This window comes from Salmo trutta, chromosome 19, assembly GCF_901001165.1.
Source record: "Salmo trutta chromosome 19, fSalTru1.1, whole genome shotgun sequence".
Lineage (NCBI taxonomy): Eukaryota > Metazoa > Chordata > Actinopteri > Salmoniformes > Salmonidae > Salmo > Salmo trutta.
The window spans coordinates 52,219,655-52,240,905 of NC_042975.1; the positions used below are offsets into that span (position 1 = coordinate 52,219,655).

Genomic DNA, 21,251 nt, shown 5'->3' on the forward strand with positions numbered 1-21,251 from the left:
TTTATCGCTATTTCTGACTTTCGTGACTCCTCTACTTGGTTGGAAAATGTTTGTATGCTTTTGTAAGCGGGGCGCTGTCCTCAGATAATCGCATGGTATGCTTTCGCCGTAAAGCCTTTTTGAAATCTGACAAAGCGGCTAGATTAACAAGAAGTTTATCTTTTAACCGATGTATTTTCATGAATGTTTATTATTACTATTTCTGTAATTTGAATTTGGCGCTCTGCAATTTCACTGGATGTTGGCCAGATGGGAAGCTAGCATCCCACCTTGCCCAAAGAGGTTTTAACACACGTGAACACTGTGGATGTAATGAACACGAAGGGAGACAGAGAGCTGGTTTCAAGAGCAGGGCGCAGCAGGTGTTTATTTGTAAAGGACCACAGGAGGAGGCAGGAAGCTGGGTCCAGGGGCAGGCAGAAGGTCATACACAGGGAGTCCAAAAAGGCAACAGTATAGGCAAGGAAAAGGCTAGTAACGTCGTCTGGGAGATCAGGCAATAGGTTGATAACAGGAAGTCTGATAGGCTAAAGTACAGGCAGGGAATAGGCAAAAGGCGTCGTTAGTGAGGCAGGCCAAAACTGTCATACAGGGAACGATTAAATCACAGGAAAAACAGAGCTCCGAATAGAATTGTGTCACAAAACAAACAATACCTCACAATGATGGGGTGCAAAGAACTGAACGAAATAGTGTGTGATAATGACATACAGGTGTGTGAACAGGTGATCAGAATTCAGGTGATTGGGATCTGGAGAGTGAGCTGCGTTCAGGGGATCTATGTGTTTGAGAGTGTGAGCTGGAAAGTGAGCTGCATTCATGGGATGTATGTGTTTGAGGGTGTGAGTTGGAAGCAGACGTTACAGTGGAACTTGGTTGAAAATACTTTTTGTGTCAAGGTTTCCTTAATAATGCAACCGCTGTGTCAGATTTAAAAAATGTTTTACGTCGAGAGCACACTTTGCAATAATCTGAGTACAGAGCTCAGCCATCAAAGCAAGCTATACAGTTACTCGCCAATTTCTGGAGTCAACAAAACTCAGAAATAGTATTAGAAATCTTCAATTACTTTTGCTGATCTTCGTCAGAATGCACTCCCAGGACTCCTACTTCCACAAGAAATGTTTGTTTTGTTCGATAAACTCCATGTTTATGTCCAAATACCTCTGTTTTGTTCACACGTTCAGATCACTATTCCAAAGGCATAATGCGCGAGCGCAAAACCCTAGACGAAAGTCAAAAAGTTCCGTTACCGTTCGTAGAAACATGTCAAACAATGTTTACAATCAATCCTTAGGGTCTTTTTATCATAAATCTTCGATAATATTCTAACCGGACAATAGCGTATTCATTACAGAGAAAAAAGGAGGAACGGCGCGCCTGCGTGACTGTGCAGTAAACAACTCATTGGCCTCAGGCAGGCTACTTGTTGAGTCAGCTCTTATTATCTCCCCATTCACTGTAGAAGCATGAAACCACGTTCTAAAGACTGTTGACATCTAGTGGAAGCCTTAGGAAGTGCAAAATGAACCCTAAATCACTGTATACTGTATAGGCAATCACTTGAAAAACTACAAACCTCATATTTCCACACTTCCTGGTTGGATTTTTCTCAGGTTTTTGCCTGCCATTTAAGTTCTGTTATACTCACAGACATCATTCAAACAGTTTTAGAAACTTCAGAGTGTTTTCTATCCAAATCTACTAATAATATGCATATCCTACCTTCTGGGCCCGAGTAGCAGGCAGTTTAATTTGGCACGCTTCCGAATGCTGCCCCCTACCCTAGTGAAGTTAAGTATAACTCTGACTTGTGTGATTAAGTTTGTCTCTCCTCATTTGATAGTAAAGAAATTAACCACCACATTTGGTGACGAGGATGGGATGTGAATCTTCAGTTGGTGACCGCTCCTGATGACCTGGGTAAATCGTGCACGAGGAATCCCTCAAACTTGGGATCTCAGGGAGACCACACTTCAGGAACGACCCACCGTTGATCTGAGAGGCAGCGAGCCGAGTGGATACCACATCTCAAACGTATTATTTTTTTTAAATATAGATGTAAGCGAAACACGCGAAGCCACATTTTTTAGATAAGCCTCTGTTACGTAGGCTCTGAGTGTGTATTCCTGTGTGAGGGGAGCACCTTGGAGGCGTAAACAGGGCCGGATCAGTGGAGGATGATCTGAGAGTTAGTCGACTCAAAGACACCTATCATTGGTCGGTTGCGGGCGACCTAGAGCCATCCTGACACTGAATTGATCACAGTGGGCATTGATGCGGTCTGTAGGGGTGAGGGGCCAGGGTGACTGTGGGTTCTTTGTGAAGAACGATACCTGGTGAAACCCTATTGGAAGAAGGACCTCATTCTGAAAAGAGACCGTCTAAGTGATCTTCAGAAGTGGTGAATTCCAATTATTTTAAATGTGCTAGCCAGGTATACCCTGGGTTTGGTAATTTTGCATTAAATATCTAGAATCTGTGTGAACTAGTTTTGGCCATTTAACGTTAAACATCCGGAATCTGTGAACTAGTTAAAACCATTTATGATATAGTATAAGGTAGTAAGGTGCACCTGTAATTGTTTTAAACCTGTACCCCATTGTAGTATTGAAAAATGCAAATGTATGAGTTGCATTATCCTAGGAACTAATCAAAATATTCCTGCAGGTTAAAATATTGTTGAAAAACAACTAATTGATTAGGTATGTTTTAGAATAGCATTGTGTTACTGTGATATGAGAGTTGTGTGAATGTGGAAATGAGTCTTAATCTGATGTTTGGGTAGTAACATATAGAAATATGCTTAATCAGATTATTGAAATTTGTATAATAAGCTTTGATATAATGTTATCTTGGGGTTCCGTTCCTTCACTGCCCATCATAGAATATCACGGGGTGGTATTGAGAGCGGAATGATATTGAGTTCTGAGACTCCTGCAGAGTTCTGTATTACTATCCAAGTCTGTACCCAAACAATTCGAGCTTCTAATTAAAAAAATTCACCTTTCCAGAAACAAGTCTCTCACTGTTGCCGCTTGCTATAGATCTCCCTCTGCCCCAGCTGTGCCCTCGACACCATATGTGAACTGATTGCCCCCCATCTTTCTTCTGAGCTCGTGCTACTAGGTGACCTAAACTGGGACATGCTTAACACCCCGGCCATCCTACAATCTAAGCTTGATGCCCTCAATCTCAAACAAATTATCTATGAACCTACCAGGTACAACCCCAATGCCGTAAACACGGGCACCCTCATAGATGTCATCCTAACTAACTCGCCCTCCAAATACACCTCTGCTGTTTTCAATCAAGATCTCAGCAATCACTGCCTCATTGCCTGCATCCGTAATGGGTCTGCGACCAAACGACCACCCCTCATCACTGTCAAACACTCCCTAAAACACTTCTGCGAGCAGGCCTTTCTAATCGACCTGGCCGGGGTATCCTGGAATGACATTGACCTCATCCCATCAGTAGATGATGACTGGCTATTCTTTAAAAGTGCCTTCCTCACCATCTTAAATAAGCATGCCCCACTCAAAAATGTAGAACTAGGAATAGATATAGTCCTTGGTTCACTCCAGACCTGTCTGCCCTTGACCAGCACAAAAACATCCTGTGGCGTTCTGCATTAGCATCAAATTGCCCCCGTGATATGCAACTTTTCAGGGAAGTTAGGAACAAATATACACAGGCAGTTAGAAAAGCTAAGGCTAGCTTTTCAAACAGAAATTTGCATCCTGTAGTACTAACTCTAAAAAGTTCTGGGACACTGTAAAGTCCATGGAGAATAAAGAACACCTCCTCCCAGCTGCCCACTGCTCTGAGGCTAGGAAACACTGTTACCAGAATTTCAATAAGCATTTCTCTATGGCTGGCCATGTTTTCCACCTGGCTACCCCTACCCCAGTCAACTGCCTGGCACTCCAGACGGTCCAAAATCTCCAGACGGTCCAAAATCTGGACCCATACAAATCAGCCGGGGAGTACAGTGGATTTATCATGGTTATCGGTTTTGTTTGTAGTTAACTTTTGGTTTGCTGAATCTGTGTAGTTGAGTGAATGCTGACAAAATGTTTTGTGTTCTTTCTGGGAGAATGTGGGTTTCATTGTCTCTCTTTGAAATGTTCCCCGGGGCTATAATCTTGGGGAGAGTGAGTGAGATTGAGGCTGTAAACTACCAAATTAAATAAGGCCTGGCAATTTTTTGTTTGTTTTTACCTTAAGGTTTGCAAATACCCATACACAACACACTTGTTATGACTATTTGTTGGTGTTTTTAAAATACTATGTTTGATTTGTGTGTTCTATTTCCTTTGGGTTTAGTGAGTTTTCCATTTGTCTTAGTGCCAAGATATCTTAAAGGGGCACGTCTATTTTACAATGACCGTATTGACCAGTAGTGTTTTTTTAAAACACATTACTCACATGGGGAGTTATGTGTCAAAATGGGGGAGGGAACAGTCCCCTGAGGTTTTGGATTGAAGTTTACACACCTTGAGTGATGTGTAGGAGTGTATGGAGTGATATGTGAAGGAGTGTATTGTTGTGTTGTTTGTTCTATTCTGTTCCTGATGGGTTATAGGTCTAACTTCCTGATCCTGTGGCTCTGCGATGAAGTTGACAGTGTGATGGGGAGTATAACTGTGCCCAAAACTGTGCCCAAAACTGTTTTAGACTTTTGGGGTATCATGTTGATTGTAGAGGTCTACACACTACATAAAAATTATAGTAATTTAGATTTAGAATGCATTGAGATACTGATCTGTATTATAATCATGATAAAACAGTTAATAGTAGAATTATGGGATCATTATACTGGTTTTTAATATAAATGTACATTCTGCCAATGTTGATGTGTGTTAAATTTATTTATTTATTTACTTTGAGTGATAGGACCAATTTGAATCATTGAGCAATGTCATTCTAAATTTTGGTTGGATAATTAATTGGGTTTTTAATTATGATTTTTAAAACTGAAGGATTGATTTGAGTTTAGTATGTTAATAACTATGAGTGAAGCAATTAATGTATTAGGGATTGATTGTTTTGATTGTTGTTATGAACTAAAGATGTTGACACTATTCTCAGCATGCCATGGTGAATGGAGAGTGTGAACTCTGATCTGTAGAGTGAAACTGATCCTGATCTATAGGCATTGCCTTATAAATAGTGGAATCATGATGCTTGTCTTGGGTCTTGTTCATTAGGCACCAACGGAATACATTTTACTTTAACCAGGAGTCACCAACTGGATTTGTCCAACAATATATACTAATTTTAGTTTCTGGGATGGAAATTGTTATTTCCACAATGCTGATCTATTGGAGTGTGATAGATAACTAAAGCTTATTTTATTAAAATCCATTGTTGCATGCACTGCATTATGCATTAAATATGTGCTTTTCACTGTCTATGAAGATATAGCTTTGAATCTCATAAACTCTATGCATCTTTTGTTTTTCTTCACGGGTTCGTGCAGGTGACTGTGTATCATAACCTCCCCAGACAAATTGCTAGAGTGCTTAGAAAATGTGTTGGAGGTTGAAATGGGAGACAGTGCTAAGTTTCTTGGAAGGAGGCTGAGCCAGTGCTATAGCAGCCGCCCACGTGCAGGAACTCATGCAATCAGTTATTGCTTTTATGCTTCTTGGTTTATGTAGAATGTGTGCATTTTCTACATGTGAATGAATGTTCTTAAATCTTGTAATTTTATTTTTAAGTTGAGAGGATTCTCAAAATGGGGGATTATGGTGGAAAAATCTTTCATACAGATCTTAACCTTGTGACCCATTCTATATATCTGTTGTTCGTCATGTAGGTTGAAAGGGGTATATCTTGGCTATAAAAGACCTTTGTACTTTTGTCTCGGGGCTCTCAACGAATCATCTGAGCGTGAATCGTCGACCAGCCATGACCAGCCATCATTATTGTAGAGCACTCAATCGATTCACTTTATATGTGTGCGTTGTATTGACCTGCTTCCTTATTAATAAGTGATTAAAGATTTAGTTTAAGTATAAATCTGACTTGTGTGATAAGTTTGTCTCTCCTCATTTGAGAGTAAAGAAATTAACCACCACAAGGCCTACTGTACATTCTGAGACTTTTGGAAAATATGCAGGGCTTGACCATTAACCTGTTTATCCACTTATCCTTCAGACAAGGAGGTGACAACAAAATGTGTTGTTTGATGCAAGAAACCACTTTACAAATTAAAGTTAACCTCTCTTGGGTAGGGGGCAGTATTTTCACGTCCGGATGAAAAGCATGCCCAAGGTAAATTGCCTCTTACTCAGGCCCAGAAGGTAGGATATGCATATAATTGGTAGATTTGGATAGAACGTTTCTAAAACTGTTAGAATTATGTCTGTGAGTATAACAGAACTGATATGGCAGGCGAAACCCCGAGGACAAACCATGCCCCAAAAAAGAAATTCAGCCTACCACTGTTTTCAATGGCTGTCACTTTTATTATAAGGTGAAATCCTCCCAGATTGCAGGGCTTCCACTAGATGTCAACAGTCTTTAGAAAGAGTTTCATGCTGGTTTATGGAAAAATTAGCCAGAAATTTTAGTTTTTCTAGGTGGCTCCCATTTTGGCTGTAGTGTTTCCAAGCGCGTGGAAGAGAGCGCGTTCTTTGGTATTTTTCTCCGGTAAAGACAATAACGATTCTCCGTCTTAAATTTGATAATTTATTTACGTATTAGGGTACCTAAGGTTTGATTATAAACGTTGTTTGACTTCTTTGGAAAAGTTTATTAGTAACGTTTGGGATTAATTTTGTATGCAATTTGATGGAGGGAAACAGGGTGGATTATTGACTGAAGCGCGCCAGCTAAACTGAGTTTTTATGGATATAAAGAAGGACATTATCAAACAAGGACCATTTGTGATGTATCTGGGACCTTTTGGAGTGCCAACAGAAGAATATCATCAAAGGTAAGGCATTTATTATATCGCTATTTCTGACTTTCGTGGCGCACCTGCCTCATTGAAATATGTTTTTCATGCTTTTGTATGCGGGGCGCTGTCCTCAGATAATCGCATGGTAATGCTTTCGCCGTAAAGCCTTTTTGAAATCTGACACAGCGGCTGGATTAACAAGAAGTTAAGCTTTATTTTGATGTATTACACTTGTGATTTTATGAAAGTTAAATATTTATAATTCTGTAGTTTGAATTTCTCACTATGCAATTTCACCGGATGTTGGCCAGGTGGGACGCTAATGGTCAGAGTGGGGTTTTCTCTCATTATGTGTCTGGAAGTAGCTAGTAAGCTAGCCAATGTTAGCCAGTTAGCTTGGGTGCTTGACTACCGTTGTGATGTCAGAACGTTCGGATCAACCCTACTCATCGGCCTTAGCGTCCAGTGTGTGCTCTGAATGCTCGGAGAGCGAAATGCTCTGAATTTACGAAAGGACAATTTGACAGCACAGTTGTAGTCACCATGCTCTGGATAACATAACAGCCTAACCAGCTCGGCTAGGGCGAGTAATGTTCAGTGAGCTGTTCTCTCATTTGTGTCTGGAAGTAGCTAGCAAGTTAGCTTGGGTGCTTGACTGCTATTTTTTTATATATATTTATTATTATTATGAACAAAACAAATACAAAAACTGAAATATACATAAACCTAACAGACAGGGGTATTACATATCGAGATACATTTTCATTTTGTCAAACAGTTTTATGGTACGTATTGCTTTTTTGTTTTTAAACTTAATTTCAAAATAAAATTTAAATTCTATCTTAACAATGTGAAGAGGGGTTTGTTCTCCGCCCACTTCATTTTATGGATAAAGAATCTGCCATGAAAATGAACAAATCAACAATGAAAGTTAAATCAGGGTCCATATAATTTGGATCAAAATAAAACATAAAATCAGAGTGTCACGTCCTGGCCAGTATATAAGGTTAATTGTTTGTAGTTTGGTCAGGGCGTGACAGAGGGTATTTGTTTTATGTGGTTCAGGGTGGTGTGTTTGGTTTAAGGGTGTTTGTTTTAGTAATTCCGGGTGTTGGTTTATGTTTAGGTATTTCTATGTGGAGTCTAGTATGTCTGTTTCTATGTCTGGTGAATTGGTGTTGGGACTCTCAGTTGAAGGCAGGTGTTGTCTATCTGCCTTTGATTGAGAGTCTCATAAATGAGGGTGTGTTTGTGTTTGTGTTTTTGTGGGTGATTGTTCTGTGTTCAGCCCTATGCTTTGCCAGACTGTTAGTTGTTCGTCTTCGTATTTTGTTATTTTGTATGTTCATTCTTATAGTAAATAAAAGTCAAGATGAGCATTCACGTACCTGCTGCATATTGGTCCACATTTTCTGATGACGATTTCGCACTATCGTCGGAAGACGAAGACAAGCGTGACAGAATCACCCACCACCAAAGGACCAAGCAGCAGGAGAACAGCATGGATGGATGGACATGGGCGGATTTAAGGAGGTTCGTGTCCAGGGCTATGGAAGAGTTAAGGGAACCCGAGAGGCAGCCCCAAGAATTTTTTTGGGGGGGGCACAAGGGCTGTGAAGAGGGGCAAGGATGGAGCCCCAGGCCAGCTCCCCGCACTAGCCTTGAGGTACGTGTCTCCAATCTGGTACGCCCAGTACCAGCACCCCGCACCAAGCCCAAGGTGCGTGTCCCCAGCCCCGCCAGTCAACAGTCGTCGGAGCTGCCCGCCAGTCAACAGTCGTCGGAGCTGCCCGCCAGTCAACAGTCGTCGGAGCTGCCCGCCAGTCAACAGTCGTCGGAGCTGCCCGTCAGTCAACAGTCGTCGGAGCTGCCCGTCAGTCAACAGTCGTCGGAGATGCCCGTCAGTCAACAGTCGTCGGAGCTGCCCGTCAGTCAACAGTCGCCGGAGTGGCCAGACTGCGCTGAACTGCCGGAGTGGCCAGACTGCGCTGAACTGCCGGAGTGGCCAGACTGCGCTGAACTGCCGGAGTGGCCAGACTGCGCTGAACTGCCGGAGTGGCCAGACTGCCCTGAACTGCCGGAGTGGCCAGACTGCCCTCAACTGCCGGAGTGGCCAGACTGCCCTGAACTGCCGGAGTGGCCAGACTGCCCTGAACTGCCGGAGTGGCCAGACTGCGCTGAACTGCCGGAGTGGCCAGACTGCGCTGAACTGCCGGAGTGGCCAGACTGCGCTGAACTGCCGGAGTGGCCAGACTGCGCTGAACTGCCGGAGTGGCCAGACTGCCCTGAACTGCCGGAGTGGCCAGACTGCCCTGAACTGCCGGAGTGGCCAGACTGCCCTGAACTGCCGGAGTGGCCAGACTGCCCTGAACTGCCGGAGTGGCCAGACTGCCCTGAACTGCCGGAGTGGCCAGACTGCGCTGAACTGCCGGAGTGGCCAGACTGCGCTGAACTGCCGGAGTGGCCAGACTGCGCTGAACTGCCGGAGTGGCCAGACTGCCCTGAACTGCCGGTGTGGCCAGACTGCCCTGACCTGCCGGTGTGGCCAGACTGCCCTGACCTGCCGGTGTGGCCAGACTGCCCTGACTGTCCCGAGTGGCCAGACTGCCCTGACTGTCCCGAGTGGCCAGACTGCCCAGACTGTCCCGAGTGGCCAGACTGTCCCGAGTGGCCAGACTGCCCTGAACGTCCCGAATTGCCAGACTGCCCAGACTGCCCCGAGCTGCCAGACTGCCCAAACTGTCCCGAACTGCCAGACTGCCCAGACTGCCTGGAACGGCCAGAACCTGAGCCGCCTCCAATATAGGTGGGTTGGGGAGGGGGGGTGTAGCACAGTGCCGTCGTTGACGGCAGCCACCCTCCCTTCCCTCCCTTTAGAAAGGGGGAATTTTTCTTTTAGGTATTGTTTGGGGGTATTTTTTGTTTTGTTTTTGTTTTTAAGGTGCTTCTGGGGTAGCACCTTTAAGGGGGGGGTACTGTCACGTCCTGGCCAGTATATAAGGTTAATTGTTTGTAGTTTGGTCAGGGCGTGACAGAGGGTATTTGTTTTATGTGGTTCAGGGTGGTGTGTTTGGTTTAAGGGTGTTTGTTTTAGTAATTCCGGGTGTTGGTTTATGTTTAGGTATTTCTATGTGGAGTCTAGTATGTCTGTTTCTATGTCTGGTGAATTGGTGTTGGGACTCTCAGTTGAAGGCAGGTGTTGTCTATCTGCCTTTGATTGAGAGTCTCATAAATGAGGGTGTGTTTGTGTTTGTGTTTTTGTGGGTGATTGTTCTGTGTTCAGCCCTATGCTTTGCCAGACTGTTAGTTGTTCGTCTTCGTATTTTGTTATTTTGTATGTTCATTCTTATAGTAAATAAAAGTCAAGATGAGCATTCACGTACCTGCTGCATATTGGTCCACATTTTCTGATGACGATTTCGCACTATCGTCGGAAGACGAAGACAAGCGTGACACAGAGTCTTTCAAATGAACATTAATAGTATTTTTTTATTTTATAAAATCTACTAGGAAATCTTCTGACATAAGAAAAGTCCCAAAATAAATGGTCAGGAGTCTCTGGGTCACAACAACAAAATACACATTTCTTATCAATAGCTATTTTGAATCTGTGTATAATAAAGGTCTTTACAGGGGTGCTTGACTGCTATTATTAGTACAGAACACTCGGATCAACCCTTAAAGAGATGGGTGAGGCTAAAGCTTAAGAGGGTGTGAATGATGCTGAATGGGTGTAGACAAAGGGCTCTCCAGCAGTAGTACCAAAAGATTCAACGACCATTTTCTCAAAAGTGAGTTTACAAGTTTATCAACTTTCAAAGCAAATTACTTTCCCATTGTTCCTCAAATACAGTTTATCATATACCATTTTGTAGCTCTGAGTCTCTACATTTATCCAATGTAAAAAACACAATTTCAAATGTTGCTACATAAGACCGATTTGAGCCTGTCATTCACAAATACTAAACGACCCTAAGGAATGGCTCTTGTTGGAGCTACAAAGTCATCAAGAGAGTGTTTTACTGGATATCCCACTTCTGACACCTTGTATTGGTTAGGAGACACCATTATGTTATCCTTCATTAACATATTTACTCCGATAAAACCAAAAATGTTTTACAGCATTATGGGTATTGAAGTATTTCATCCTACAAGTGTGGCCTGAGATGGTCTCCAGGGGACTTTTGACCTGTGTTTACTGACAGTTGAAGGAACTCCAACTATTCCATAACACAGAGTGTATTAACAACTGACATTAAGTTGAACAATAACTGAACCTTAGACCACAGACACACAGAACCCCCTTGGGCCGAATGACTTCAAAAGTTTTATGCACTGGAGAAGAGGGGTGAAATTTGTTGTTATGAGTAGTATAGCCTAGTCCCAGATCTGTTTGTGCTGTCCTGCCAACTCCTATAGCCATTATCCAGACTCCTATAACCATTGGAGTCTGGATCTGGGACCAGGCTACAGTAGACCTTTTCTCCAGGTCAGCAACATTGTTCCCAGATGTATCATATTCTATTCACTGACTTAGCACCCAGCAGACCTCCTCAGAGTTGAGATGTGCTGATGTGGGCCCTAAGGGCTCTTCTGATAAGCCCTTTAATTTAACATTCACCATATAGGCCTACCCTCATTCAGTACCATATGATACTGGTACAAAGCACTGTTTATTCCACAGCGATTATCCTTTAAACTGTCTCCAGAGAGAGCAGTTTGTCTGATTCAGTGATTCCGTGTTCAACCACAAAAACAGGAATCTGTTGCTGATCAGACGGAACCCAAAGAGAGAGAAGAGAGAACTGAGTCATCTGCTGACTCTTCTCATTCTAATTAGCTCCAGAGTTCTAGAACGGTTGACATTTTTTTCTGTGGTCGTTGAAGAAACTAAAAATTATGGGGGAAAGAAAAGAAAAGAAAGAGGAGGAAAGAAAGAAAGAAAGAAAAAAGCTTGGATTTATGGGTCAGTTGGTTTAAACAGGAAATAAGGTGATGAGGTCGGATTTTCCTCCTCCTCCAGACTTCCCTCTCTTCCCATTCTATTGGGCCTGTATTCAAAAAGCATCCCAGAGTAGCAGTGCTGATCTAGGATCAGTTCTGATTTGAGATCATAATGAATACGATTTTATGGACGCAGGGACCTGATCTTAGATTAGCACTCCTACTCTGAAGCAGAAGGTGGATGAGTTCATGATAAGAATGGCGCCGGAGGAGAAGGCTGCCGATTTACGGGCTCCTGGCCAACGAATGGGTAAGCTGCCTCTACCATCCACCCTATTAGCCAACGTACAATCACTGGATAATAAACTGCATGAGCTCCAATCAAGACTATCCTACCAACGGGACATTAAGAACTGTAATATCTTATGTTTCACCGAGTCGTGGCTGAATGACGACATCGATAACATACGGCTGACTAGATTTTCAAATGGTTTTGCTCACTTGAGGAAGAGTATCTCATGATAAGCTGTAGACCACACTATTTACCAAGAGACTTTCATCTATATTTTTCGTAGCTGTCTATTTACCACCACAAACCGATGCTGACACTAAGACCGCACTCAACAAGCTGTATAAGGCCATAAGCAAACAAGAAAATACTCATCCAGAGACGGCGATCTTAGTGGCCGGGGACTTTAATGCAGGGAAACTTAAATCCGTTTTACCTCATTTCTACAAGCATGTCACATGTGCCACCAGAGGAAAAAAACTGTAGACCACCTTTACTCCACACACAGAGACACGTGCAAAGTTCTCCCTCGCCCTCCTTTTGGCACATCTGACCATAACTCTATCCTCCTGATTCCTGCTTAAAATCAAAAAGTAAAACAGGAAGTACCAGTGACTCGCTCAATACGGAAGTGGTCAGATGACGCAGATATTAAGCTACAGGACTGTTTAACTAGCAGACTAGAATATGTTCCAGGATTCTTCCGATGGCATTGAGGAGTACACCACATCAGTCACTGACTTCATCAATAAGTGCATTGATGATGTTGCCCACACAGTGACCGTATGTACATACCCCAAGCAGAAACCATGGATTACAGGCAACACCCGCACTGAACTAAAGGGTAGAGCTGCAGCTTTCAAGGAGCAGGACTCTAACCCGGACGCTTATAGGAAATCCCACTATGCCCTTCGACGTACCATCAAACAGGCAAAGCGTCAATACAGGACTAAGATTGAATCCTACTACACCGGCTCCAACGCTCGTCGTATGTGGCAAGGCTTTCAAACTTTTACGGACTACAAAGGGAAGCACAGCCACGAGCTGCCCAGTTACACGAGCCTACCAGATGAGCTAAATGACTTCTATGCGCGCTTCGAGGCAAGCAACAGTGAAGCATGCATGAGAGCACCAGCTGCTCTGGACGACAGTGTGATCAAGCTCTCCATAGTCGATGTGAGTAAGACTTTTAAACAGGTCAACATTCACAAGGCCGCAGGGCCAGATGGATTACCAGGACGTGTATTCCGAGTATGCGCTAACCAACTGGCAAGTGCCTTCACTGACATTTTCAACCTGTCACTGACCGAGTCTGTAATACCAACATGTTTCAAGCCGACCACCATAGTCCCTGTGCCCAAGAACCCCAAGGTAATCTGCATAAATGACCACTGACCCGTAGCACTCAAGTCTGTAGCCATGAAGTGCTTTCAAAGGCTGGTCATGGCTCACATCAACACCATTATCCCAGAAACCCCTAGTTTGCATACCGCCCCAACAGATCCACAGATGACGCGACCTCTATTGCACTCCACACTGCCCGTTCCCACCTAGAAAAAAGGAACACCTATGTGAGAATGCTATTTATTGACTATAGCTTAGCGTTCAACACCATAGTGCCCTCAAAGCTCATCACTAATGTAAGGACCCTGGGACTAAACACTTCCCTCTGCAACTGGATCCTGGACTTCCTGATGGGCCGCCCCCAGGTGATAAGGCAAGTTAACAACACATCTGCCACACTGATCCTCAACACAGGGGCCCCTCAGGGGTGCGTGCCCAGTCCACACCTGTACTCCCTGTTCACCCATGACTGCATGGCCCAGCATGACTTCAACACCATCATTAAGTTTGCCGATGATACAACAGTGGTAGGCCTGATCACCGACAGCCTATAGGGGGGAGGCCAGAGACCTGGCAGTGTGGTGCCAGGATAACAACCTCTCCCTCACCGTGATCAAGACAAAGGAAATGATCATGGACTACAGGGTTGTAGTGGAGCAGGTTGAGAACTTCAAGTTCCTTGGTGTCCACATCACCAACAAACTATCATGGTCCAAACACCTAGACAGTCGTGAAGAGGGCACGACAATGCCTATTCCCCCTCAGGAGACTAAAATATTTGGCATGGGTTCACAGATCATCAAAAAGTTCTAAAGTTGCACCATCGAGAGCATCTTGACTGGTTGCATCACCGCCTGGTATGGCAGCTGCTCGGCATCTGACCGCAAGGAACTACAGAGGGTAGTGCATACAGCCCAGTACATGACTGGGGCCAAGCATCATGCCATCCAGGACCTATATCCCAGGCGATGTTAGAGGAAGGCCCTAAAAATTGCCAAAGACTCCAGCCACCCTAGTCATAGACTGTTCTTTCTGCTACCGCACGGCAAGTGGTGCCAGAGAGCCAAGTCTAGGTCCAAAAGGCTTCTTAACAGCTTTTACACCCGAGCCATAAGACTCCTGAACATCTAATCAAATGGCTACCCAGACCAGTCAAAAGTTTGGACACACCTACTCATTCAAGGGTTTTTCTTTATTTTTACTATTTTTCTACATCAGAACTATGAAATAACACATATAGAATCATGTAGTATCCAAAAAGGTAGCCACCCATTGCCTAAGCCCATTCCAAAAGTACCCTTGATAAAGAGCTCTGATGGAGTTGGGCCCCCACAAGAATGCTCCAGATTTATTGAGAAGATGTTTCTAAAGCATCTGTATCTCCCAAGATATGTCTCCCTTGAACATGCACTTCTTCAAACTGCTCAAAGTTTTTTTTCTCTTCTGTGAAGTGCATGCTGCACTGCTCAGAATTTCTCTATTTCTCTAGATACAGTTGAGAGTTATTTGGCTGTTCCAGAGCAGCCTTCAACCAAACTCCATCATCCTGGACTGAGGCTAAGAAGCCAAGAACAAAACAATTCCGTCAGGTTTTTCTATTTTCTTAGCTTTTTTTTCTCTTTTTTTATTTCGATCTGCTTTTATGTAGGTCAGTTTAATCAAACTTTCTTCCCACTGACATAACAATACCTTTAGCTTGATGTAATAGTCCTCTCTGCAGCCTGGAACAATACCTCCCTACTGGCTGACTGGCTGTACTAGCTAGCCTCTGACCCCTTTCTCTGTTTCTCTTTCTCTCTCTTTCTCTCAGTGAGAGCCGAGAGCCTGCCTATATATAACAGAGTAATAATGAAGTCAAACTGCCATACATGGCTTTGCTTTGGGAGGCTCCAGATGTAAAATTTTCCTGCTTGCAATTTGGTTCCTTCCACACTCCCTTTCTCTTCCACTCCCTCTCTGCTTGCCCTCTTTTTTGGATGATGATCCATATTTTTGACGTGCTCCACATTTCTTAAACAATGCCTGGAAAATGATATGCTATAAACATATGACTAACAGACACAACTACAAGAGAGAGAGAGAGAGAAAACCCTTTGTATATTGTATACATATCCCACTGGGCACGCCACGTCATTTCAAAGTGGATAATATTTGACAGCAAAGTTCAAATGGGAATACAATGTCAGATATTTTGTTTATTTATAGAACAGATTCATGTGTTATCACTGTGCTTGGTCAGAACCAAATGACCTGGATTGGAGTTGAGATTACATTAAAAGTACATGGTGCAAGTGATCAATGACGTTTGAGATTCTGCACAGATTATTACAGCAATTGTGAAGATCTCCACAGACCTGCGACAACCTATGCATGCTATCTTGAACATGCATGCTTTATATGATTCATAAGATGAAATGCAGAGTTAGACAGTAGCCTCAATGTGGCTATGGATGTGTTCATCATTTTAAGGTTGAATGTTACATTAGTTTGAAAGAGATGCATCTTCTGCTTGGATAGTTCCATCTGTGCCACTGACTTAGTCTGGCTGTAATTCCAGTTTGTCTACAAATGTAATAATTTATATGTTGGATTCACGTCTCCATCTCAAAAAAAAATCTAAGTTAAATAATATGACCAAATCAAATCAAACTTAAAATGCACTTTAAATAAAGTTTGATTTGATTTAGTCCCATTCTTTAACTTGTATTTTTGGTTGAGATGGATTCGTGTATGTTTACCATGATGACACAATCCTGTGGTTTAAATCTTACCCCCAAAACAACAGTTTACATTGCTGACTTTTTCAAATCGAATGTATTTTTCACATAGATTCCATGTCATAAAACGTTGACAAATTACATTGAGTCAACCAGTTTGTGCCCAGTGGGAAGCTTTTTCATTAATCGTTGGCAACAAGCCTGAGGACGACTGTGAGAACCAAAGATATTTTGAAGAGGGGGAGTGAACAGATGTGTAAATGTTTTTATTTGGAATAAATATCTTGATGTCAAATACAATAAAAAAAATTGCCAGCTTAGACAAAACCCCCCCAAAAACATGAAAAAGTATTTACAATACTTATTTTGCGCAAAGCCGAATGGATGTATACATAGTATACAAGACAGCCCATGCAAGGACATGACATTGCACTCTTTTGCTGTACAAAGTGCAAAAGATAAATGACAAATAAAATATTCCAAGTAATACAGGAACCATCTTTTAGATGGACAATGTGGTCACTCTGAAGAACCAAAACAAGAAGCATATAATGGATTACAGGGGGTTTCATTAACTGTGTACAAAGAACAGCTTGCCTCTCGCCTTAGGGCTCTGGCTGTGGACAGGATGGAACAGAGAGCTCAAACAGAACACACATTCTGTAACAGTCTCAGAAAGATCAGGACATTTTTCTATACCACTTAGATAATTTAATTTCAATGATAATAACTTGGCTATGGCAACTGTGCCAAACACGTCAACAGGATTTCAGAAGCTGCACCATTGGCTCAACAATTGGAATGATAGGGGCAACAATGAACACACAATCAAACCCAATGATAAAGATGCTTACACACTTGCAATGTCCTAGTACTAGTTCAAATACTGCATCTATACTAGCACACTACTTAGAAGAATGCATGCCCGACACCCACTGCTTAATTCATTGTGGTCTGCTAGTGCAGATATTGGAACACACTGTCTGTCCATGTGCATGTGTGGAGGGGATGGTGGGGAAAGGGAGAATGAAAGGGAGAAGGTATCTGCAAGTTAGCATTTTGTTGGACGGTGTACACTGAGTGTACAAAACATCATGAACACCTGCTCTTTTCATGACAGACTGGCCAGGTGAATCTAGGTCAAAGCTATGATCCCTTATTGGTTTCACTTGTTAAATCCACTTCAATCCGTGTAGAGGGAGGGAGAATCAAACAGGCAACAGGCTGAGTCAACATCAGTCTCTGCTAAACTGAGCTGAACAACGTGGTAACGGCCGGTGAAGTCAGGGGCTGGGGCGCAGCCTAACTTAGTTTGGGGCTGGGCGCAGCCTAACTTAGAGGATTATGACATCGCTGAAAGCTCTCTCTCTCTCGCTAACATACTAGTGTGGTGGTGACAGAGTGCAGACTACTACAGAGGCGTCGGTAGCAAGTTTCCTTTCTCCTGTCCCAGTTCACTTCTAGGGACTGACTACACTACCGTATGAGGCTTTTTATAAAGCAGCCAATAGGACACTTTTTGCATCTATTTCTGTAACAGTTTCCGTTTCTGAAGTTCTGCTGTCTGTCAAAGTTCGGTAGAAAGTTAATGTCTTAGGGCTCTGGCTGTGGACAGGATGCTGCATCCAAGTACAGGTTTATTTCTGCTCGTCTGTATTGTTTGCAAGAGGAGCACAAGGGAAACAGATATGATATCCCCATTGCACTACCCCTTTTTGTCATTGCTAAAAAAATGTGTAGGCATATTTTCATGTCGTGGAGGAGCAGAACACAATAGGAAAACCATTATTTTCATGGATCACGGAACAGATATCCTATCATCACATTCTATGCTTACCAAATTAATTCCTAATAAGAACATGTTAATTCTAGAACTAGGTGTGGAATAATTACCATGATACTGTATCTACTGGTAATATCCGGTGCAATAATACTCTGTACAATACTTTGTATAGTACAACCATTTCTCCTGATTCTTATTCTACCTCTGGACGTAAAGGGGAAGCAATAAGTATTTTTGCAGTATAAAGTATTCTCATGCAGTACAAGGGCATTATGATCTTGGTCCAGTTAGCAGATGGTTTTTCCATACTGTATGTTTTCTTTATATTTTCCCACAAAGTCTGGCTTCAGGATAAGTAGGTGAGAAATCTGTGTGGACAGTTGGCTCGCCAGCAACTTAAGAGTTCTGCTATGTCCCACAGAACCTGAACTTTACAACACCAGAGAGGGACAAGATGGTGCATTGGTTCCAGATTCATCAGGTCAACTGGATGGATTGCTGGCATATGGACATTCTAGAATACAATCTAGAATACATTGGGATTGTAACAAAAAATACAAACAACACCAACTCTTTCTGTAATATTGGCTCTTCAAAAGTGTTACCGGTAACCAACTAACCAATGACCTAAAGATTACAGCACATCTCCCTCTCAGTCTCTCTGTCTTTCCAACAACATTGGGTCCTTCATCTTCTTCACATTTGTCCCATTTTGCAGGCAGATGCCAGATACACCAGAAACAAAGTTCAGGATCATTATTGGGATAGTTTATTCTTGTTGGTTTTGTCTTTTCTTTGTCAAATGCATTTTTGAAAAACACACCAGTCCATTGAGGAGGGATAGTACTGTAGACTAGGAGGGAACAATAGGAGGGTTCATGGTGTGTTAACAGGGCTTTAGGTGACAGAAGTCCAGTTCCTGTGGCTTGCGTTTCCCCGCACTGCAGTGGTCCCGGGGCAGCTGCAGCCCCGTCTGCGTGGTACAGCGCAGCGGCCGCCTCTTGAAGCCTTTCCCGCAACTCCTGGAGCAGGGCGACCACTCCCCAATCTCCCACACCGGACAAGGGTCCCCACACACCCTGGTGGCCGAGGGCCTCACGATGGAGTCACAGTCCAGCCCTGGCTCTCCGTCCTGCCCCAGGCACTGCACCAGCCTCCCTTGCACCCCTCTCCCACACGTCACCGAACACTTGTCCCACATGGCCGCGGACCACTTACCTGGAATGGGTCCCTCAATAATGTATGAGGACTTCCTCAGGAGATCCCCTCCTTCTCCTCCCTTCTGCCCCCCGTCCATGTCCTCCGCTAGAACACTATTATGTGACCTCGCCCGTTCCTCCTTCTTCTTGTCCTTGCTCTCGCGGGCCAGGTAGAAGGAGTAGCGGATGCGGGGAGGGGTCATTTGACCGACAGACAGGACCTCCACAGTGAGGGCCTCGCGGAGTGGCTTCACAGCCAGCAAGGTCTCTGCCAGGCCGGCCGTACCGCTGTACCTCAGCAGGCTACCCTTCACGATGATGTCCCTCTCCACGGCAGAAACCACATAGTTCCCGTTAAGCAGGTACTGGCCCTGGCTGTTCTTCACCGCCAGGTAGTTGTCGTCACTCACCAGGCCCTTGTAGCCGCGCTGCCGTACGTCAATGTTGGATGCCCCCACCGGAAGCATTACCACAAAGTTGTAACCGTGTCTTTGGGGGAAAATAGAATACATTCATAAATCAGTAAAACCACTGTAATTAAACAGTTATAGGAACGTTAACAAAACCATTCCTTTTACATGGAATTCATCCAATCCATTCCTGTTATAGGAATTTGTGTCACTTGTAAACAATGACGACTTCCATGCATTACAAGATGGTTATCTAAACACCTATGCGAAATTGCATAAATTGTCCTAGAACTCACATGGGTTTGGTGAAGAGTCCTGACACCTTCTTGCAACTCTTGTTGTCACCTCCACAGATGCCACACTTGTCAAACTTCTTGTTGGAGCCCAGCTTGCCGTCACAACCAGCCTTGATACACTTCCCCTGGACACACACTGCTGAGGAGTCTGGGGAACATGGGGTCCCATCCACCACCTGGGATACAGAGAGAGATGTATTTTATTACTCAACAAATATTATGCAACATCAATAGCGGCAGGTAGCCTAGTGGTTAGAGCGTTGGACTAGTAACCAAAAGGTTGCAAGATCAAATCCCTGAGCTGACAAGGTAAAAATCTGTCGTTCTGCCCCTGAACAAGGCAGTTAACCCACTGTTCCTAGGCCATCATTTTAAATAAGAATTTGTTCTTAACTGACTTGCCGAGTTAAAAAAAGGTCAAATAAAATTTAAATTTTTTTTAATTCAGTTCTGGGCTCTGAGATTAGTTTACATGACAAACACAAACTGTACATGTAAAATATCACACCTGAGGGGTATTCGATCGAAGCAGGTTTGAGGAGTTAGCGAGGTAACTTTGGTCATACGAAAGTGGAAACCTTTTATCCAGGTAAATTTCTATGCCAACGAATTCTTCAGAACTAACCTGCACCGGGCAGGCTAACTCCTGGAAAACTCAAACTTACCCTGAGTGAAATGACTGAGCCGCGAGTTGAGGACCAATACAAACAGATTCCGCATAAGCACACCAAAGCACACAAAAGACGGCATTAACAATAAGTAATAAAAAATAAAACGCTTATTTCACACCATCAAAAAAAATCATTTTGATTTCGGCACAAATTAAAATGTGGCACTGACTCGCCCATGGATTGATATTTCAGCATCGTTTGTTGTTCGACTAGCCAAGTGCAACATGCAAGTGCAGTTAATCGCCTGCTAGAGTTGGCGGCAGGCAGAGGAGCAATAACCACTGTCATAGTATGGGTGAAGCCTGAGCTGGAAAGTGAAGCTAACTGAAGCTGGTTAGCTTGTTTTGTGGGATACCCCTCTGTTCTGTCCTACTGTGATCGTTTTAGACACGTTTAGACTGAGCAAAATATGTAGTTTACATACAGCCTTATAGTTGGTTCTCACACCCTGAACATGACCCTACTAATGCATGATCAGCCTGTCTGGAGTGGAAGCAGTCGACCAGGTCAGTATGCTCAACAGTCTGTGTCGGCAGAGTCGGGGCCATGGTGAAATATGTAGCTGATAACTCAACATGGTGTCTGTGAGTACTGCCTCAACTGAACTCAACTGCCTTTTTCCCATGACCCGGTCAAAACTGGGACCCAATTGAAGTCCCAATTTTTTAAACCTCCTGATGTGTTCCAA

At 43.5% G+C, this 21,251-nt stretch overlaps 1 protein-coding gene across 1 annotated transcript in view; it reads right to left on the bottom strand.

The window, feature by feature from the left end:
* Positions 1 to 16,455: 16,455 nt before the first annotated feature.
* The window catches only part of adamts15a (ADAM metallopeptidase with thrombospondin type 1 motif, 15a), a 32,141-nt gene continuing 27,345 nt past the window's right edge, over positions 16,456 to 21,251 (bottom strand). The window contains exons 7-8 of the mRNA XM_029701685.1: positions 19,893 to 20,068; positions 16,456 to 19,675 (exon numbers count right to left, since the gene is read on the bottom strand). Coding sequence (XP_029557545.1) covers positions 18,874 to 19,675; positions 19,893 to 20,068 — 978 coding nt within the window. The 3' untranslated portion in view covers positions 16,456 to 18,873. The remainder of the gene's footprint in view (positions 19,676 to 19,892; positions 20,069 to 21,251) is intronic.